General features: G+C 37.3%; 1 protein-coding gene across 1 annotated transcript in view; it reads right to left on the bottom strand.

Moving 5' to 3' along the window:
* Window positions 1–23,219, bottom strand: part of STARD9 (StAR related lipid transfer domain containing 9) — a 91,575-nt gene that overhangs the window by 37,719 nt on the left and 30,637 nt on the right. The window contains exons 4-16 of the mRNA XM_056492298.1: window positions 18,884–19,000; window positions 16,912–16,944; window positions 16,758–16,819; window positions 16,175–16,287; window positions 10,842–10,911; window positions 8,549–8,621; window positions 7,606–7,673; window positions 6,543–6,640; window positions 6,131–6,328; window positions 5,589–5,686; window positions 3,784–3,861; window positions 3,128–3,202; window positions 2,445–2,624 (exon numbers count right to left, since the gene is read on the bottom strand). Coding sequence (XP_056348273.1) covers window positions 2,445–2,624; window positions 3,128–3,202; window positions 3,784–3,861; window positions 5,589–5,686; window positions 6,131–6,328; window positions 6,543–6,640; window positions 7,606–7,673; window positions 8,549–8,621; window positions 10,842–10,911; window positions 16,175–16,287; window positions 16,758–16,819; window positions 16,912–16,944; window positions 18,884–19,000 — 1,263 coding nt within the window. The remainder of the gene's footprint in view (window positions 1–2,444; window positions 2,625–3,127; window positions 3,203–3,783; window positions 3,862–5,588; window positions 5,687–6,130; window positions 6,329–6,542; window positions 6,641–7,605; window positions 7,674–8,548; window positions 8,622–10,841; window positions 10,912–16,174; window positions 16,288–16,757; window positions 16,820–16,911; window positions 16,945–18,883; window positions 19,001–23,219) is intronic.

Here is a 23,219-nt window from a genome sequence, read left to right as displayed (position 1 = left end):
AATTACCAAGTCCCATGTCAGTTTAACCTCCATCAGACTCAGCTGCAAAATATTCTCCTGGGTTGGCCACAACTTCGAGAAAACTTGTGGTCCTTATGGCCTTTGACTTTTATCACTCAATCAAGTGAATTGACAACATGTATTTTATTCAGAGACAAGTAAACCAGCTCCTAGAAGTCCTCTTTATCAATTATCTTCTTCAGCAATTAAATAGTTATTGTAATTCCAAAAGAAACTTTTTCCAGGTTGCTGAGCTAACTCTCTGGAAAAAAATTTAATTTAGAAAAGTGTATTAGAGCAGTATTGGCTCAGGAATTCACAACAGCATCACAGTCAGTTGAATGATCCTGGGTAAGTTTAAATTCAACTAAAAATTGCAGGTGAGACCAAGGGTACAGGTATGATACAAGCAATCCAACTCAACCTGAGAAAACAAAATAACAATAACCATACCCCAGAACCACTGTGATTTATTTTTAAATGCTATTATTGAGCTATTATTTGTAATATTTATACTCTTTCCTAATTTAATATTGAGTGTTCCACGTGAAAAAAAGAAAAGATGCACAACCTGGCCTGAGCATACCACAGCACATCTCCACATCTGTTGAAGTGGTTTTACATTGGTACCTCTTGGGTAAGAATGGGTAGAATTCCTAAGGTACATTACAGAACCATAAAGAGTAAGACTGCTTTACCCCTTCAGTTCTGGAAGTACTCCAACTTTCTAAAAAGGTTATGAAGTATACCTTTTACTGAAACAATACACAAATTGCATGTTTTTAAGCTACGCAAAAAGGGTCAGCTAGATCACAGGAAAACATACATCTTTTATTATTGAAAGCCAGAAAATTAAGCATAGGCACAGCATCAATTAGTGCAATCTATACTATGAAGTCTCAGGGGAGTAAAAGAGTAACACAATATTTATTTTGCATGATCTGAAAATCGCTGTTGTGACCTCTCTCTAGAAGTAAAATCTAAAGAGCTGTTATATGGTGAAGCCCTAACTTGTAAGAAACCACTAATGTTTTACCTTCTTGCTGTTCAGATGAAGGTAACAGACACCAGAGACTAAAAGATGTAAAGCACAAAGAAAAGAAAAGGCAGCATCTAGAACCAAAGAAAGAAGGGACAAAGATGTTAGTGTGACACAGTCATGAATGACTTCAGAAGGTGACCCATCAAACCAGGTAATGTCATTAAAATGAATCTATTTAAATTAGGTGTTGTCAAAATTAGTATAGGAAAGTATTAGATCTTTCCCCAATGGCACATGACAGAAAAACATTTAAGTAGTAGCAGTTGCTTTCAATAAATATTTATTGTTAATGAAGGGTTGAGGAATTGAAGTTCTATGTTGATCAGTACTGGACATAAATACTTTGTCCCTAATAATTACCTGGTACAATTTCTTTGTGTTGGTATGAGAAAAATTAGTCAAGTTTCTCTTTCAAAATTATATAAGAACAGCAAGATTTCTGTTTTAACTATTTCTTGTCATTTTTAAGAGGAATAAAAAATCCTTGAACTATCAGTTACCACACAATATAAAGATTTTTTTATTAGTAGACAGTTACATGATTTTCAACCATATTTAATGTATTTTTTGGCAATGAGTGCACCTCTGTAGAAGTGCCCATCCAACATTTCTTTCACATTAAGCATCATCGATATTTCAGTAATTTCCATTCATTTAAACAACATTAAAAATATTGAAGTCTAGCCTGGCACTTGCCATATCAAAAACCAAAAACCCCTAAAACTATCTGACCCAGCCATGCACACCATCTGCCATAATGTGCAGTGATATCCATACAATGTTATAAAAGTTTCTTAGCCAAAACCTTGCCTTAAATTAGCAGCTAAACAACAAAATGGTATCTATGAGGCCAGGATTTCTATGTGATCTTCAAAAATAGCCACTCAAGCAGTATCACAAGTAATTAACCTTTATGCTACAAACCTGGCATCTACATGGCAGATCTCTCTTAGGGTTAAAAGCAATGTATAGAAGTCATTGCCAAAGTGAGCTTTTGTTTCTTAAATTTTACTTTTATCTATACATATCCAAATATTCCAGTCTTGAGTACACAAATGCATAATAAAATTTGGACCATGGTGTCTGTAACACTTTAAGCACCATCTTTCTTGTTTCCACATATACAAACACATAGCTGCCCTCATGCTTTGTGGACTAATTTAAATATTTTACTTTGCTTGTAATTCAATATCAAACACTTTACACATGCATTCATATGAATTAATATGATTTCTTCTTCTTCTCAGTTTCCAATTATTTTCTGCTTTTCTCCCCCATTATGTCTTGTGATCTTCATATTTTGATAGCTGTTGTTGTAATGCCATCTGAATCTCCCTCCATTTCCAAAGACAACAAATATTTTCAAATTAAATGTAAAAAAAGACAAGTGACCATATCTCACCCTGAGATGGTACAGCACCACTCCTGTGCTGAGGATATCATCATCCATGGCCATTAGATGAGGTAAATTAGAATCTATTGTTACTCCAGCTTTTTCCTTGTTGATGTCCACGCTGTATTCTTCCATGATGGCTTTCCTGTCTGTCCACTTACTTGTCCAGTCTTTGGTCAATTGCTCAATCTTAAAGAATAGGAGAGAGAACAGTTTCACTTACTAAGCAGGCTAATTTTTCTTTCTGATCATGCTAACAAATAATTTTGCCTGTCTTTGGGCAAAACTTAAAGTCTGCAAAACCTTTCTTGGTTAGCAGTGAACAAATCTTCTCAGTAATTTTGGTAAGTGTACAATAACTTCATTTGAATAAACTGCAGTTTATGTTAGAAGGGAGAGACTGTATAATGAATTGCTGTGATATATCTTGAGACAGCTTTCACACAAGATGTAGATTGTGCAGGCTTAGTGATGCACAATGGACTGTGTCCCACTAAGGACACGAGACTTTTGTCACAAACTGGTAGAGCACACTCAACATGAATTAAGGACAGCAGTCTCCTGCATCTGCAGAGCCAAAAGGAAAGGAATAACACAAAAGAGTTTTCACTGTAGTTTCACAACTCCAGCAATGCTATCACCCTGGCCTAGTGGAGCAGGGGATATTTGCAGCATCAGTAAATCATACACACCTTCATTTCATTCTGAAGGACCAGCTCGGTCAGATTGCCATCCCTGTCATCACTCCAAGAGGGACTGGAATTTCTCTGTACAAACAACCCAGATCTACATGTTAGTTTTCCTACTCACAACTAGCAGGCCTGTTCTTTCACTCTCCAGCATTTCAAGATTTCTGTCTCTCTCAGCAAAACATTCTCTCCATGGCTTGGAAAACTAAGACACTATTATTATCTCAACAGAAAAAAAAACAAAAAACAAACCAGGGATATCAGCTGCATTGTGAGGGATCACAGATGTTCACAACTCTTTTAGGGGGAGAGAACATGCAGGAAGTGTGAAATATCAATTAATCTCTTGAAGCTTCCCTACCCTTAAAAAGAAAATATTTCTATTTCATGGTATTTCTGGACAGGTAAACTATCCAACTTGATGAAAGACAGGCAAGGAAAAACTTTTGAATCATTACATGACTACTTCAGGTTCATCAGTACAGTGACAGAAAGAGGAGAAATTACAGAAAAGCAGTTAACCTTATAATTGCAAAATCACCTGGAGAACAGCTTTATTTCTCTCCAGTTAAAATAAACATGGAAAGATAAACAGATGAAATGAAAGTAAGCTGCCTAAAGTAACACAAAAGGTCCAGCAGGAAAATGTTGCTACATACCAGTTCAAAGCTCATCAGCATAGCTTTCAACCTATCAATTTCTTCTCTCAGTTCTCTGATCAATTTCACATTTGCATCCTGAAACATTGAGACACAGACTGTTGGAAAAATCAGTCTTAAGAAAACTCTAGCTGAAGAAATCAATGTGGAGATATTCCAACAGCCAGGACGAGAAGAGAACAGGCAAACTCACAGCAGTACTCCTTGCTTCACTCTGCCAGTCCCTTGAGAAGGAGTGTCTAGGGACAGGTGTTCTCATCTTTGATAGATTCTCTTTTACCATAAACATTTTTCCTTCTCTCTTCTAAACACAGACCTACCACAGCATGTGGTCCCATCATGACTAGATGGATACATCACTACTTTTAAGGATTTACCTTCAAAATAGTCACATTACATAAGAAAGATGCTGCTACTTATTCCAGCAAATAAAATCCGATTAGAGGAGATGAAGTCAGAATGTCACCCAGGATGGTGTTAAAAGCCCTTACAGCTTATACAAAAAGAATTTCCTATCTGCTTGGTGTGGAGGCATTTATCTCACTTCAGAGTAAGCCTTTCTGCACTGGCAGTTTCTGGAAAACAGCTTTTACAGACATTTCAAACTCTGAAGTCAGGAATCAGCTTTTCTGGGCTGCCAGGTCAATTTGCAGTGAGGAAAAGAAGACTGAAGGGCTGGGGTCAAGGGTCTAGCATGGGCTGTGCAGGAGAGTGATGGGTACACAAGTTGGGAGGCTGACAGGCTGTGTGTGAATTTAGCTTGTCACAGAGCTGAGAACTGCTGCTGGCAAAACCAAGTACTCAATTGCTGCTACTATTGATGTCTGAGAACTGCTTATAGGCACTGGTAAATAAAACACAAATTAAACTTGGGAAACCTAGAATTAGAATGGTTACCTTCTGCCTAAATTTTTATTGTAATTGTTAGGAAATTTTTATTGTATTGTTAGGAAAGCAAATAGTGAAGTACAACTCTATCCTTTCATCTACAAAATAAAATCTTGATACACCCATGCCAAATCAAAAAAGAGTACTACTGAGGCTGTAAAGTTAATGGATTAAATATAAGGAAATGGCTGGAATCAAGACTTTTTTTTGAAAACTAAATTCACTGTATATTCCTTAAATGTATGTACTGTGATTCAGTCCTTAAGTTATGAGATCATGTGTAAAGGGAGCCTCATGAAGAATTCCAGGTCAAGAATGCTCAGTTACAGAGCAGCAATTTTAGAGTTCTGTATTTCCAGCATATGTGACTGTAGATCTGGATCAGTATGTGCTGCTTGAATTTTGCTAAAGAGAGACTTATGCACTTCCCCATGACTTATTTTTAATGCTGGTTCTTATGAATATAGTATCTAAAATCTCTAGTCTGTTTTAACACTATGTCTTTGATTGAGATGGTTTACATTTTTCACATTTGATAAATGTGGACTGAGAATAAGTGTGGAAAATGTGAAAAAAGCACACACTGAAAATTTGTTTTAAGCATCTGAACATCTAGCATTGAACAAGAATGGGACAGCAGGGGCAGCAATATAACTCAGGCCTCCAATGCAGCACTTGACTGTCTGTTTAATACTCTGCCATCCTTTAACTTGTGCATCCTGTGAAGGACCTCTGCATAATCAAACAAATGAACCTGCCATAAAGTCAGGGATCATTCCTAGAACAGGCAATGAATGAAGCTCGGGTTCTGTAGCCAAAATTATTCCCATGTATTTAAAGGATTAATTATTCTGTGTACTGAGAAGAAGATAAATTGTGACTGCATAGGCTACATTAGGCAGAACTTAAGGCCTCACCTCATTTACTCTAGGCTTGTTGATAATATTTTTGGCATTTGCAGCATATCTCAAGGTACTCATGGTCTCATTGTAGCTGGAGCTGGCAGGTGAGATAGCTATAGACAGAAAACAAATGAAACAATTTAAAAAAGCATTCAGTTCAACCCATCACTTTTCAAAAAGGTGGGGTTTTTTTAGTCTTACTTTTTTAAAAGATAAAACATAAAATAACCCTAGGATTATTTAATTAAGCTCACAGAGAACATCTTCTCCAGACTGTATTTATAACTGAATGAATCACCTAAAATCAAAGCTATGACCTTGGTAAGACTCTTCAACATAATTTAATGCACTATCAGCATGCATTTTCATTTCCTTGAGTATTCTATGAAGCAATTATGAAAATCTTTACAAGGACAAGTTCTAAGTGTTATAGCTGCCTTCTCACCGCAGCAGAGGCGTACATTAAAGGCGTGCATATAAAGGTGCATATACATACAGGTGTATATACATAAAGGTGCATATTAAAATGTTAAACAGCTGATAGAATCCACACTCACTGGCGATCATGATGGTCCTGGAGTTGCCGCCCAGGCTGTCCTTGAGCAGCCAGGTGAGGATGGAGTCGCGGTAGGGGATGTACGCCGGGCGCCTGCTCCCGCTGCCGCCGGAGGGGGGACTGTCCACGCGGCCGCTCTCCCCCTCGCTCGGGAGGCTGCTGATGCTCTGGCAGCTGCTGAGCATCTGGGAGTTTTGTGCTGAGGGACAAAGAGCACAGAGCTCGGGAAAGGGGTTGTTTTTTTCCATCATGGCCACTTAATTTTCTTAGAAGTCATTACAGTTTATGAGGACACCACACTGCTGCTCTGTTGAGCTTTCTGAGCTAAATGCAAATTTACATTTACACTCAACATTTGAGTGAGTCATATGCTTTTATCAATACCCTCCAGAATAAAGAACTAATGTGCTTACCTAAAGTGGATATGACAATTCCAAGTGTAACTAATGACTTGTTAATATTGGCACCTTCGGTAATTCTATCTTTACAGTAACTGGGATCAGCTCTTTCACTGTAGCAAGCAAAAGTGAAAAAGAGAATGCAAAATAAACAAAAATTATTAATTATTAACATACAGTCAATATGAAAACATCATATGTTTTCAAGAAAACAGAAATTACGAGCTTTGCAATTAAAAAACCTACACACTTCAAATATTTTATATTGCCCTCTATTTCAGAAAGCGCAAATAATCATGAGAAAAGGCTGTTGGTGAAAGATAATGTTAAAGACCCACCAAAACAAACCCAAGTCTGAACTGGGCAACCCAATCATAGTGGTTCTGAATTTAAAAAAACCCAACATATATTTCACAACTCCACAAGGGTAGACTGGCTCAGTACAGAAGTCTGTATATTCCCTCAATGCCACTTTGTCTGACCATATGTGCATGGTAATTTATGTTCTCAAAAAAACAAAAGTCCTTTTCTATAACTGTTCTATAATTCTTCAGCACAACTTCCATCTTTCTGTTTTCTGTCACATCCAGCACAACCGTATGTTCCTCACTGAAATGCATAGCAAAGATCAGAGATTTAGGAACTTTTGGAATATGAAGAACATAAACAGAGAAATAACCATTTTCTCCTGCCCATGCTAGGCAGCCACAAGGAACATGTTCCTTTTTTCCCCTCTCTTTTCAAGATCAGATTTAGTAATTCCAACAACAACTACTGGAAAAGCACTTAATAAGAATATAGAGCTGAATGGAATTACCTTAAATGGATGCAACAGCACAGTATTGGTTCTGAGGACCCAGGAATTCCCTTCCCCAGAGAAAACCAATACCCAGTACAGAACAACTATTGGCAAAGACAATATTAGCTTAATATTCCCTGTTACATAATAAAGTCAGGCTTAGTGTTAGTTCAACGAATTTTTAAAATATTGTTAAATATTTTTAAACTTCATCTTTTAAGACAGTAATGCCAGCATCTTCAGAGAAAATTACCTCTTTGGCCTTCAGTATATTATTACCTGCCTGCAAGGTCCACTAAGTTGATCTTGCTTGCAATTTCAGAGGGAAGATTGTTCTCCAATATAGCCTGAAGGAAAAAACATCAATAAGGAAAATTATTCCCCTTAATTAACTAATGAAAATAAAATTGATGTGCTCTTTTGTTTGAAGCTGAGCTGTAAATATGACTGTCTCAGTGCCTTTGTTTGTGACCTTGACTCCCTGACTATGTTCAAACCACTAACTCAACAGCTTTCTCACCCCACAGAGAACTACCCTCTTATGCCAATTTCCTCTCAAAAAAACCTTTACTGCCTAGAGACTGTGAAAGGCTTTCTTGTAGACCTTGCAGAGTTATTTTCCACTAATGTATTCCAAAGGTCCTTTGTGAAACTAAGGAAAAATATCCCAAAATGTTCTGTGATTACAGGATGTTAGAAGTGTGAGATAGAAAAGGTCTATTGGATCACTGAACAACTTCCCTGCCAGGGAAGGATGTAATTCCTCCAAAGAAAGGCTGCATTGTCTCAAGGAGAGTACTGGATGCCAAATGCTAAAGAGATGAGCACATCTAAAAAGCTGGACAGATACAAAATTTGGGTGTAAACTAATGCTGTACTTCAATTAAGAATCCTAAAAGAGTGTGATAAAACATAACCTCAAACATATTCATATGTAATTTTCACAGCATCTGAGAGGGGTTATTGCATTTCAAAGGGCTGATTAAAACTGAAAACATTTCTTTCAAAAGTGAGGTCTTGGCATCACTTCTGACCATAAGCTTGCACAAAGGAACAGAGTGCTTCAAAAACACTCAACACATCTGCAGTGTGATCCAAAGGAAATAACTAACAGCTTCCACCATTACTACAAACAGCACAAAATAGTGACAAGTAAACAATGCACAACACAGTGAACAATGCTTTTGAAAGTGAAGAGGAAGTTGGGTTATTTTTAGCTAACCTGAGTGTAGTGGATGGTGAAGATAGCATGGGATCTGCTGCTGGCATTGTGAATATGTGTAGCTGCTGTGATTCTAGAAAGAAGAACAAACCATTCAATTACAAAGGGTTACTTCCCTGTATTCAGGGAAATCAAAATCAACCAAAGTAGCAGATAAATGAAAAAATGTGAAACTTGGAGAATATTGCAGGCTGCATTCTTGGATCTGCTCCCTGGGCATTTGGCAGAGAATGTGGAAGGGTGGAAACTGAGCATCAATTAGAGGTGTTTTTTCCACCAACAGCTCTCTGAGGAGATATCTTAAAGCAGCCTCACAGCACAGGTATAAGGTATGGCATAAACAGGGAACAGAGCAGAGAAGTACAGCCAGCAACAGTATCCAACAGCTCATCCCCAATGCACAGGGTACAAGCCCAGAACATCCTCTCCATTAGTCTCCATTTTTATCCCTTGGCATTTCCAAAGGGTTCAAAATCCTTCATACACCTCCTGTGGGTTCCTTTACCCTGATACAGCTCTTCAACACTGCCAGAGGAGTCCAGTGAGACTAACCAGTCCACCCATGTGGGTGCTAAATGAATGCTGGCATGTAATAATTCCCAGTGGGATTTGCTTGGCTCTCTGGCACAGACAGAGCAGTCAAACACCTCTCGTGCTCTGACCCAGTGCACTCTGGCAAGCAGGAGCTGCTCACAGAACAAGGAGCAGCAGGACTCTCCCACTGCCTCTGTAATGAAAACCTTTGGAAATTCTACTTACTGTTTTCTTTAATTAGAGAAACCCAAAGAAAGCAGGATTTTGTCCAGGGCAAAAGCAAGGACACAGGTTTTTCTCCTTGGAGCTTGCCTTGAGTATCAGCTGTATGTGCAGCCTTTATCACCAGTTTGCCAAGCCTGCCTTCAACAATAGCAAGTCATTTTAGTGGTGCCAGAAAAGGGCTGTGGTACCATGCTTTTGTTACAAGGCCACTGTCAGAGCACTGCAGAGACCAGTTGCACCAGAGAGCAGAGAACTGCAGCTGTGTGCACTGCTGAGTGCCCAGGGCATGGGGGCAAAGCCAGGACTCTCCTCCCTGTTGTTCTCTGCTTCCTACACCTCCTCCACAGTCATGTGAGTGGACACTGCCAAAAGCTACAGGCAGCTGAGCACATCTTGCACAAGCAAGCTGAGGTAGCAGGAGAGCATGAACTAGTCTCCAGATGTTGGAGGAAGAAGACAAATAATTAGTTAAAGGGCAGAACACAGAAAACAGCTCTACAGCAGGCAGAGAATGTAAGGGCACAGCACACAAGTTTATAAATTAAAAGAAAAAAAGACAGTGCTCCAAGATTTGGAGGAGGAAGTGTTAGCACTCCTCACCTCCAAAAATACACAAAGTAGTTATAGGGTAAGTTCACATCTCACTTACTCACAACCCACATAACCCATGTATTTACCTGGAATTTTGTTATATTGAAATAGCCTCTTTTTACCATAAAGCTGCATCTATTAATTGCTACAAGCAGAAACAGCAAAACTTAATCCAGATGTATATTATATGGGTTTTTTTGTAATAATGCAGCTTAGTTTTTACTTTCTTCTCAGCATCACTGTTATTCTAAAATCTTGACTACTCTTATTATAAGACTTAATACCAATTTTGGAAGGAAGTATTATTAGGATTTGGAGGATCCTTTCAAATAGAACTCTTTTCCATTACTGTAATGGCACCTGTAAAGTTATTTAAGGCTTCCTGTTAAAAAGTGTCTTAACTAATAAGAGCCAAAATAATTGGCTTCACCAGTGTCCCACAGCTCACTGACAGCAAACACACAATTTGGAGTAGGAACTTACAGAAATAAAACCAAATAATTGCAAACCCAGTACTTTTAGAAAATAAGTAAGTATACACTATACTCTCAGCAGTTTTAAATCACTGAATTACAGGATGAAGTGAGTTGAAAGCTATCCAGTCTAAAGTATCATGAGCAAATGAATGGGAAAAACAGATGTCTGTTTACAGCAAAACATTTTCTTGGCTTGCATATTTTATCACAGACAGATGGTGGAATTTTGTGGGTAAGTCAACATGGGATCAGTTTTGAAGAAGCAACTTCATGAGTGCTTGTAACTCTTGCTCTGGACAATATGACAGGTAACATCTCATGTTTATGTCATATACAGGATCACCAAATGTGACATCCTGTCATCACAAAGCACAGGCAACCCAGTCAGCAGAATAAATATCAAAGAAATCAACACACAGTGAAAGAAGAGTTAAATACAGATGGAGCTGGTTTGTTATGTAAAATACCTTTTAGCTATTCCTTCTTCTAGAAGTTTTACAACTTGCTTGTAGTCTGTAACTAAATGCTGAGTCAAACCTGCCAAAGATTCAAGAAGAGTTAAATATTTAGCTTTCTCAGGAAGTTTCATTCAGTTTATCCAACAATTTACCCAATATCAGGAGAATAAGGATGTTCTGCTGAGATAAGAGTCTATTATACAAGTAGTCTCTTGACTAGAGTAAATTTTATTAAAAACACAACTATTTCATTTCTTTAAAAATTGAGTAAAAAGTCCTAGTTCAGACTTTTTTTCGGACATCACTTCGGAGGCAGTGACATTAGTATAAAAAAAAAACACCTCATACCTTCAAAGATAAGAACTTTTCCATCTGCAGAACAATGGTGCTTAAAAACCAGTATAACTCTAAGTCCATAATAATAAATTTTCAGCTATGTCACAATTTCTACTTGGGTACAGATTCTATAAAAAAGATTTTGGCCATTGCCTCTGGATAATGGCTCTGCTCACACAACTAACTGAACTAGGAACCAACTCCTGTGAATATTTACCACTTAGTTAAATAGGCTTCACCTGCACTTGGGAATCTTCATGCACTTATGTCCTCAGAGGGCTTTTTGAAGGATCTCCCAAAATAATGATATGAATCATTGAGCCTTTTCTCCTTTCAGTTTGTTTTCGGTTGGTTTTTATTTGATTCTTTTTTAAATTTGATTTTATTTTTAAGAGGGGGAAAACCCCCAAAGAAATAAAAGGAATCCCACATTCAGAGCCTGCTGTGTTGGAGAGTGCTCATGACCAAGTGGGGCCCAGAGGAGGGCGATGTGCTGCTGTGCTGAGGCACTGCCAGCTCCTGGCAAAGTGCAAATTCCAGCACACGCAGGAAATTATCCTCAGCAGGCTTGTATTTCCCATAAATCCAGTTTAATACGCCTTGTCACCAAGGATTATTTATCATTTGTACTGCAGTGACTCCTTAAAAAACACCTGAGTTTGAAGCAAGTCTTTGTCATACCATAGTTAGCAGAACATGCCTGTGCAGAGTGTTTTATCTCACTGTTGGAATCCAGAGCAGCTTTCTCTCCCTCTGCAGATTTAGGTTTGGATTGTTTCAGTACAGACCACAAAAGTGTGGGTGAAGGGAAAGAACTGAAAAAAAACCCTGATTTATTTGGATCAAATAATTTGTCTACAGCTAGAATGTAAGTTAAGATTAATATGAAATTCAACAAGACTGAAATAGTTACTTCTGATATTGTTAGAGTCTATCCTTTCATGATAACAGCTTGCTTAACTTCAAATGAAAACAAAACCTAAGGCAGAGAAGGGGTTTTACTTTAGTCCTTTAATAACTGATACATATAAAGAAAAAAGTTTTTTGGATCACCCACCCCCTAACTGCAGTGTGCGTGCACGAACACTTGCACACACACCAAGTATAGGATGATTTTCAAACAAAAGTATTTCTTCTGCTCTCTAGTGTCTCTTTACAACACATTAATTCCAAAAGTCATCACATTTTCCACTGAAGAAAGAGGCCCATTATTTTCCAGCCGCACTGGGATCTTCAAAGCTCAGAATATGGAAACTATCATACATTGTTTTCCCAGACCCCTTTTCAGAGTCTTGTTTAACTGAATAAAAATATCATTATATAAAGGAGGCACGGAAGAAATTCTTACCTGCCTGCATTTCCCTAAGCACTGGAATTGTGAATCTAGCAGAGAGTTTAAAACAGTTAACTTCTTAATAAGGTTAATGAAATATTTTAAATGTTGCTTGAAAAGAAGTGATGTTGGCTGCCAGAAAAAGAAAGGTCATTTTCAAGTCCCATAGAAAGATCAAAACCACTTGCTCATCTAGAAATCTGCTTGGAGTAAGAAAGGATCTCCCCCAGAAATCTGTCTCAGAGTAATAAAATAGATTGCATCATTTCCTGATTTAAGAGAGGCTGATTCCTTAACAGTGCAACCATCTGTGAGGGAGAAGTTTGAAACGATTCCAATCCAAAGCACTGAAACACTTTCAGCATTTGAAAGGCTACAATCTCAGCCTTTATGTGAAATAATGATGGGGTGGAAAACATTTAAAATACTTAGTGCTCAGAGCTGGGACTTTCTGACTGGACTTAAAAATGGAAAATGCATTGCCCAGAGCATCTAAGTATCCTTAAAAGGATTCAGTTTTCTGATTTCCCCTCTCTATTCTTCATCCACAGCTAACCACAGTACTCTGGATGTCATTGACACCAAACACTCAACTAAAACTAATGCACATTGAGGAGCTCCTCATAGAAGCAAACCTTAAGAGTCAGCAAACCTTAAAATTGCTGATTGCTTGCAAGAAGTATGATGCAAATTCAGATACTAGCCCCTAACTTTCTTGATCTATGGAAAACAATGGAAAATTTCTGAGCTTTGCTGATGTTCACCGATTTCATTTCTCCCATACACTAAATTGCCTGGAAGTGAAACACAAACAAAGCTCTCAGTGAAGTTGCTGATAATTTTGATCTTAGCTGTCCAGCCATTGGAAATATTATTCTTGCACTCTGATCCTGCACAGAGAGACTACATATAAAATTGCCAAAGACTACTTCAGCACACAGAAAACTCTCATTACAGAGCTCAGCAATTTTTGAGTGCAGCAATACATTAGTGCAGCTGAGAAGGGCATTTCCAGCAGGGTTGTGAACCTCTTCACAAGAGGCTTCCTTAAACTTGATCTTATTAAAATCAAGCTGCCTATACTGCAAACTTGCATTCAAGTCACTGCTGCTTATTTTTGATGTGAGCTAATGAATGCAGTTCCATCACACTTTATTAGTCCCTGTCCTCAACAGATACAAGGGCTGTCTCAAGTAAAGCAGTGTCACAATCTCAATTGCATAAACTGCACAGGCAAATTTATTAATATGCATTTGTATGCACATCTAATAAAACCCAAACTCTCATCTGCTGCCCTAAGACACTGACTCATCAGCCTGAAATTACTTCAGTTTACATGGTCTCACAACAGCATATAATTGTACCCCCATGGTGTTTTCAGAAGAGAAATTATTTCATTTTTCCCATGTGATCAGTTTTTAAAAAAAAAATCATGAATCACACCATTGAAAATAAAGATTTTCTTACAGGCATTAACACAATTATTTTTTGAGGGTGTCATAATATACAGAGGGAGAGCATAATCAAAAATTAATTATTCAAACTGAATTTACAACTGTGGCCAAAAGTGGAAAATATTATTTAGTTTAATCTTTTGCCATTATCTTTTCCTGTTAGTTTACAAAAACTAATCAACTGGGAACCTTTTTGGTATATTTCAGAACTCTAGCATAAAATTGTTCCAGTCAAAAATTTAAGTATAAAATCCTTATCCAAAATGGGTAAATAAAAAAAGCACAATAGAAACAAACAAACAACCCCATCCCCCAATGAACCCCACAACTACATCAACAAAAGCCACAATAGAATTGAAAAAGAAGTGACAGAATTGGCCTGGAAGGTTCCAGATGAAGACAAAACAGTGACAAAAGGCAAGCCAGCCCATTGGCAGAAGCTATAACTTTATTTTCTTTTAAAACAGGGAAACTCCATTATATGCAGCCAAGGAATCACTGGAGATATAAAGCCTGAGAAAAGAGATGGAAATTGCCAAGGAAGGAAGCAGCTTAAAGACCCTTTCTTGTGTGGTGAATGAGCAGCTGCTAAAAGAAAATAGTATCTGAACTCCATCAACAATGAACTTCTCCAATAACAAACAGGTAGAAAGAGAATCTTGGAAAGCCCTCAATAAAAGCCAAATGTCTATGATTCTGCTTTTCAAACAATTATGTTTGCTATATTAATGAGACCATCAGTTCATCTATTATTTTCCAAATCTCCTTAAAAGAGGATGCTGATGTGCTGGAAAAGCAGAGCTGAAAGAACCAGAATGTCTGATAGGCCCTTGTTGTGTACAGGACCATGAAAGCTCAACACTTTGCAAGTGCTGATTTCAAATTTTGGGAGGAGGAATTGGTAACAACCATGAGTTGTTAGATGTACAATGACCAATACAGCAGGTGTCCAAGGAATCAGAGCTGGGCTCCATTCAATCAGGCTCCTTCCAATCACACAGTCAAGTCACTCTATCTGCTGTCACATCTTCCTTAAATCTCTGGAGGAAGGATAGCCATGTGATGTGAAATAAAGAAAAATAGGGAGAAAAGTCAACCAGAGAGAGTAAGAGAAATTCACTAAACAGAGACAAGGACTCTATTTAGAAGTCAGGACAAATGAGTATTTGCTCTGATGTGGATCCATAAAATGCTATGTGATGTGTATTTTGTGTACTAAGTGCATATCCCTGGTGTTACTATTCACTTGGTGGCCAGCCAAGCAGTTGCAGAGTCAGTGATATCAGAGGCTAATCTGGAATTCTGTCCACTGGATAGAAGGCAAGAAAAAAAGTAAATGTATGCATTTACTTTCTAAACAAAGCGCCTGTTTGGAAAACACTCTTCCTTCTGATCTCCACTGTAAATCTACTTTGTATGATTTTACATTGACTTTGAGATGTGATTTTTGTCAGCTCTTTGTCAGATACATGGGAATGTAGCTGGAAAACTTTACAGTAGGAGCCAATCAAGTTACGAAATACCAAAGGCCAAACTGCAGTGTAAAGGTGTAAGAGAGGTGAAAGCACCAATCAAAACTGAAAATAAACTGGAAGTAGAAAAACAATGAGAGAGAAGGTGAGACCTAAAGTAAGAAAGACAACTGAAAAAGCTGGCAACTGAAAATCATGCTTATGAGGTTTTCACTTGGGTGAGATTTTCATTGCTTCTCACAGCCTGCTCTGCAACATCAAACAGTCAAATTTATCTACTTTTTTCTTTTTAATGTATATTCTGTTGCCAAGGTATAAAACATATATGAAGAGACCTTAGGCTGATCTGGAGAACCCATTTAGAGGTAATGTTGGTAGATTTCTTGATTAAGTTAATATTTATTTAAAATAAAAGAAAAATAATATGGCTCCCATATGATCTACGGCTGGAAAGGCAGGGAGTGCAGGACATCCAGGTAGTAGGATAACAGAGATATGATAGGATGGATAGAGAGATAGATTGGTAGATAGATTGGATGGATGGATGGATGGATGGATGGATGGATGGATGGATGGATGGAGTAATAGAGGCAAAGATCTCAGCGTACTAGGGATTATCATACAACAAGAAAAACTCTTGAGAAAAGCAACCCTTGAAGAGCAGAGGCAATTAGGGTCACTGCAGGAATACATGCACCCCTGACACACATTCACTTGCAGCTCTGGTGCTGGCTGAAGCCCTCTCACCTTGCACATAGGGTCCTGTTTCGGGGTGCTCCCGAACCCGAAGTGTGTAAGGTTTCCTTTGGTCCGACTGCTTCAGCAAGTCTCGGACACGCTCATTATAGATTTCAAGAAAGCTGAGAAGAGAAAAAAAAAAAAGGAAAATTAAATTCACTCAACTACAAACAAAGCAAAAGGAGTAACTGTATATTTAGGCAATGTGACTGACTCTTACATAGATTTTTTGCACTTGCGGGCTCAGATCCTGAGATTTCTAAACACAATGCTTTATTAGGTCCAAAGGAACAAGGAATAAGATTGGAATGTAGGATTATGGCTCAATTTAGGAGTTCAACACAGCAAGTACATTTTCACTGCACTTCTATTTCAGCTGTTTATACAAAAGTAAACAGTATCCAAAGAACTATACTTAGATGGAAAACTAAACCCATACTTTCTCCTCATTCACCTGTGTTTTTCCCCTCATCCCAAAACTACTATCTTCTAAGAAAACAGAAACAAAATAGACTAGCCTTTACTTTGTTCAATCACAGGAGTATGCTGTTAAAAGCTTTCATATTGTTGTCCTAAACAGTGACACACTTACCTGACTTTTACCCTGCACGATGCCATCTGGTCTGAGTAATCATCCTTCCTTGAAAAGAGGCCCTTCACAAATGAGAAGTTTTTGTGAATTTAAAATGCACTGAGAAAAAGCTAACTTCTTAAACAAATGCAAGTGAAGAAATAAAAAAAACTACCTCACATATACGAGGTGTCAGCCCAATGGATGCCTTCAAATAAACAGAAAAAAAATTAAATAATATCTTTTCTAATACTCATGCAAAACCTATTTTTAAACAAAAGCGAAGTTTTAAGAAAAGGACAGAATCATAGTGCAGTAATGACTGCATGGTGGATTACAACACAAACAGCCATGGAGTGTAGTTCACAACAGCATGGCTATTTGTACCAAAAGTAATTTTAGAGCATTGATGAGAAGTTTGGAGGCTTGGGTTAAATCCAAAAGCTGTTTGATGTAGTGATACTGGACATGTCTATGTCAGAGGTGTTGCAGACTAGTTTCAGTCAGGCCAACACTCAAACTAGCTTGATTGCTCATTAATAATTTTGGGTTTTCCATATTCTACTTTTATTTCTTCATGTTTTATTTCTTCATGTTTATTTCTTCATGTTATGTTCACAAAGGAGCCTTGGAACAGCTTTATATTCTAGATTTATAAATTTTGTCTCTCAGAGAGAACAGGGTATGGGGCTGATAACAATACCCAGACTAGGTGATTTAAATTTTGCCCAAACAGTCTACACAGCACTGAAATAACAGTGTGGTTTTGTGTGATGAATTCCCTTTCTGATTTACTTGCTCACACTTTAGTGACTGCAGTGCCAACACACCCTGGGAAAGACACCAGGGCTTAGGTGGATTCTGCTTGCTGAACAGCATGAAAGACTTTTTTCAGAAGCACACTTAAAATTGTGTTAAAAGAAGAAAATCCCAGTTCATCAAGTGGACCACCATGGACAAAAGTTCTGTTTATACCAAACACTAGAACACTGTCTCACAGTTAACACATGTTATTAAAGATCAGCTCAAAGGAGTATTGCACTGGGGAAAGGAATTATTTTTTAAGCAAGGAATCTCTTAGAAACGCAACACCCAGAAGTTTCCTAGAAAATAATGATAATTTCAAGTTTTAGCCATTCTGAATTGCTAAGATATTTTCAAACCAGTGTAATTTAAATATCCTAGTTGGCCACCCAAATTTTAACAATTCTTCAGGCTTTTATGGCATAAAACTTGATTTCACATAAAATTAATAGAGAATCTGATAATAATGTAACTAAATCCTATTGCTGATGTCTATTGAGAAAATAAAACTTCAAAAATCCAAAATTTTGTCTATGTTAGAACAGGACTCTTATCTTTGGGGTTTAAACACATTTTGGCCTTATTTCACCTTAAAAATTGAATCCCATGGATGTATAAAATACTGGTCCACTTTTGTAAACTATTTTTTTTTCTTTTTAGCAGTATGTTTCACCAACAGCTAAGAATACTCATGGATAAAAATCAAATTGCCTTCTGTTGCAGCAAAACACAGAAAATCATCAACTGACTCCATCAATCTGAGTAACAAGATTAAAATGCACTTTAGATGATGCCTTGTAGACAATCTTAAAATGTAACAGCTTCTGTAAATTCCACTCAAATGTATATCAAAACTAGAAGTGAAGTATTACTTTCCACAGGCCAATATTACAAGTGATAATCAAGCCTTTTACAAAACTATTACTGTGAATTGTACCCAGTTTTATCTGTGAAAGCAACTTAATCTCAGCATAAATCAGATTGCCAAAATATCACAAAGGAATGAATACTTTGTATTAACTTTGGCTACAGTTTCTAAAATCCAGAACTATTCAGGGGTATTGATTTCTTTTTGTCCTCTAACTCTGTGATAAGATTCATATCTAGTAAGAAGATTATCTAATAAAAAATATTTAAACTAAACCATACTTTCTAATATTTTTACCTGATACTCTATTTTTAACCTAAATGTAAAGGCTCACATTTTATACATTTAAAAACTGAATAAAACATGTATAAGCATCCTGCTCAACAAGCACCACAACCACAGTTTAAAAATAAAGCAACATTTCTGCTAGAAATCCTGCCCTCACCCTAAGTTTAAAAAGAATGGTGTAACTCACAGGTGTTCCCATCATTGTGTAAGTTTTTCCTGAACCTGTCTGTCCATATGCAAAGAGGCAGATGTTGTATCCTCTAAATGCACCAGACAACACAGAAGTGCCAAGGTCCTGGAACACCTGAAAAGACCAAGAGAAATAAAACAATCCATGAAGAATACATCTCCCTGCAAACACTCTTCATTGCTTGCAGATCTTGCTCCTTTAATAACTCCATGGGAACAAGGATCTTCACACATTTGTCTTTCTATTTTATCAAACTCAATGTTGAGTGCTCAGCATTCACTTGTTAGATCTTCCTTCAGATACTGACATGCCAAGCACAGTGCTGACAAGGAGCAGTGTGTTCAAGTGCTTCCCTGCCTGCTATCTCTTATTTTATATTCAGACTATGTGAATTCTCAAGGATCTTTCCTACCCTGAGTGTTCACAGTTCTCATCATAAATGTGGCAGAAAGGCATGATCAAGGCTCTTTGATGCCATTACAGAAATTCAGCATCAAAATTACATATTGGAAGTCAACTCTAACCTGCATGCAGATTTCACCCAAGCAATATTTCCATCTGACCCGTCTGGTCAGTAAGTGACATCACCAGAGGCTGCATGCTTTATCTTCTCTTCACACCAAACACACAGTGATGTGTCTTTTTCTGGTCATTGTAGGGCCAGGACTTGTTGCCATCAAATTCTTGCCAGCCTCTCAGGACTTCCAAAGCTTGCACTGGTCCTACTGTGGCTGCTAAAGTTGGGCCAGCATTGCCAAAATACCCATACAGCAAGATCTGACCAGTTATTCCTTCTACATTCCCCCCACCTTTTTTTTTTTTTTTTTTTTTTTTTTTCTTTTTTCTTTTTTTAAATCCACAGGTGACCCACATTGTGATCAAATTCTCAGGACATCAAAGCCTTGCCCTAGACCAGCTGAAAGGACACCTAGCAAGGTTTGCCAGGAAGGGCATTGTGGATCAAAAGGTTCCAGCAGGCAGGCTGCCAACCCCCCTGCACACTTTGGCCTTGCAAAAGAGATGTCACAAGCATTCATGGTTTTACTGTTCACATAGAAAGCTGGTTAGTATATTTAGAGAGATGCACAGGATTTCAGTGTTTCAGTGCAATTTTAGAACATCCATAGCAATTTAAGCCAAATTATTGGGCATGCCCTCTCTCCAAGAGTACCTTGGACTCTCTTAAAGAAGATCTCTAACTCCAAGTCTCAGTTAAAGCTGTTATATTTATTCTATATTAAACACACATGGTTACTCAGACACTTTAATTCAAACATGTTTCAAATCAGACCTTTTAATCAGGCCTTGAGAGAAGACATAATACAAACAAAACTGGATACTCTGAAAACAGAGACATAGCCCTAGGATGGTGATGCACCAGAATTTCAAAAAAATTATTTACTGAACTTCTATTAAAAACTGATTTGTACTGTCTTGTTTTTGTTCTTTCTGGTAAATTGCACTCTCTCTCCTTTTCTGAGGATAAATTACAATTAATTTAATTGAATAGAGCCTCAATTTAATCAGAAAAGCCTGTTTGTTTTGGTGTACTGCAGGAAAAGTGGCAAAGTGAAGCACAGCAGTGAATTGATCACTAGATTAAAAAGGAAAGAGAGTAATTGAAATCAAAGCTTTTTCTAATATCAGAGGCATTAGTCCAAATACCCATCAGCAATAAAAAAAGTCCTTTAATTATCATTCTGGGCATATGTACTAATGTATTTCATGATAAAATAGATTGAATCACAGACTTTGCTAATCACTGGGTGGGGGTGGCAGGGAAAAGACTTCTTCCATGTCTCACATTTGAAATGCAGCTTCAGAAGAGGAGGTTTTTCGAGGAACACGAGCTGGATGTGGTTTCCTGCAGAGAACACCATTTGGCTGAGCCAGCTCTGTGCTCCCTGCATGGCTGCTCAGCACGACTGGCACTGCTCACTTTGTCCCATGCAAGAATGAGCCTTTCAACCAACCCCAACTGGCCTTGCCATGTCCTTCCCCTGCACTTGCCCAGCTGCATGTGGTCCATATCCCATGGTGATCTGTGAAATATTCTACAATTTGTCACTTGTCAACAGCACTAACAGTGGGAAAAAACCCATGCCTTTCTGAAAAGTTATGAGAGGGCATTAAGGCAACTGTCAAATTATCACCATTGAGTTAATCTTTTTTACAACTGAAGACTAGAAAGACTGCCTATTTATTTATTTTGAAATGCAAATGTATTAGAGGTTAAATGAATGTGCCACTCTGCAAATAACCTCTGAAACTCTTTAGGAAGTCAAAAATTATGAAGTATAAACTGAGTCAGCATGGAACACGAAGTAAATCCACATAAAAAATCTGCAGTTAGTGTCAGGTCACCCTTGACAAAAAAATCAGGATTTATTACTCAATTCAAAACAAAATAAAATTTGGTAGAACTGAGGCTTGGTTTTGGGTTGCTTCTTCAAGAATGCTTGAGAATTTTAACCTTTCCACAGAGCCTGTTTTTAAAATTATATATGAGGAATATCAATTGGAAATGCACCTTGTCTTACCAAAAGATAAAAGAATTGAAGAAGTCTAGGAGAATTCAAAGAAGGATACCATCTGTCTTAGGAAACAATGATGACCAAGTATCAGGAGATATTTCTTCTCCCCACTGCATGAACATTTATAAAGTGAATTTTACAATACTAGAGTAGTAAAATGTTTCCTTTTTAGAAATTGGAAATATGTTTTGCACTTAGATTTGTGAGTAATAAGCATAACAGTATTTTCACTACCAGGAGATTTATAAGAAGCAAGCAGTAATCTGTTCTGATTCTTTCCCATTTGGACAGCAAAATCAGAAATCTTCTCTCAACTCTCCTTTGCTAGCTTAAAAGTCAAAATTTATAGTGGGTTTTTTACATCTTTCTTAAATAATGAATTTTCAAGACACTGAAAAATACCTTATTTATTAGCCTGAGATTATATCACATTTGTCACATTAGACCTGCATGTCTGTGTATAAATATGTCTTAGCAGAGAGATGACTATATTTTCTTTCTGGAATATATTTGTTCTACTGCTAAGAAGTAAAATATGGCATGGAGCATATCCAGTTACTAACCAAAAGTGGAAGAATTTTCATATTTCTTTTATTAACAGTAATGATTTGGGACTTTAATTTAAACTGAAATTTTTGCTCAGATATTAAAAGTGTGAAGCCTTTTGTTTCCAAATTCTTTTTTTAAAGGCCTATTTATTTTTGAAAAGAAGTTTTAGCATATTCTATTTCTCCCAACTGCCTGTGCATATTATAAAGACCTTCTTTCTTTTATATTCTTTGACTCCTTAGTTATTATCAAACCAATGGCCTGTGGATAATCCCTTGAGTCTATAACCTCTCTGTGACACACACTAACACAGACACAAGTGTGTTGACTGTCAGTTTTTCTTTTGTTCCTCCAAAATGTTGGAGGCAATTAAATTGTCCTCTAATGCTACTTTGTTATTTTGTAACACAAGGCTCAGTTAATATCAGTACCTTTGACTTTTCTTTTAATTATTCTTCATTGAATAGATACACACCTAGCACAGCTGATGACAACAAATACATATTTCAAATTAGAAGTGGAAGGGGCTCTCTTTATTCTCTGGTAGGGTCCCTCTCAGACTAATAAATGCTTTAATTTTGAAGATAATGGGGTCATTCTATCAGAAATGAAGATTTGGCAATATAAATTTCCTGAGCATAAAACTTTCCCTTCTTAATCCAATCAGAGCCTGGACTGCAAGAAGAAAGAAAAAGCAATTGTTTTAAATGACAGTAAATTGACTGTAATGGTCTGGGGTTTAATAATGTGGGAAATTGAATGTTTTTTCAAGTCACTCAAACCAAGTCTCAGAGTCACGTTAAAAAGAAATCCCAGTAAACTTTCAGGTACAGCATGTAATGCCAAGTTTGCAAATGTAAGGGATCAATATTGATAAATAAGCATTTTCTGGTACTTGGGGCTTTTTTGGCCTTAAGTAATTTCTGGACTTGCATTTTGCTTTGAGAACAATGAACAAGCAAGGACCAACTTAGGCAGAGGAAAAGGGAGGGGAAAGCAGAAGGAGGAAGCTACAACTTTAAGGAGCAACAAGTTAATAAAATAGTTTATCAAGTCTTATTTGGACAGCACCTATTTTCTTATTTGACAATGTCTGAAATGGTCAGTGTATATTAGGACATTAAACCAAACCTGGAAACCTCAGAAATTTCAAGAGAGTTTATTTGGTAAAGGAAAAAAAGAAAGGGATTTTTAATACATAAAATTGCTGCTTATTAGAGGCATCATCCACAAGCATCAACTCACTAAAA

This window comes from Oenanthe melanoleuca, chromosome 5 (assembly GCF_029582105.1).
Source record: "Oenanthe melanoleuca isolate GR-GAL-2019-014 chromosome 5, OMel1.0, whole genome shotgun sequence".
NCBI classification, from domain to species: domain Eukaryota; kingdom Metazoa; phylum Chordata; class Aves; order Passeriformes; family Muscicapidae; genus Oenanthe; species Oenanthe melanoleuca.
Note: the sequence above shows the minus strand (reverse complement) of the source record. Positions and strands in the feature narration are given on the sequence as shown.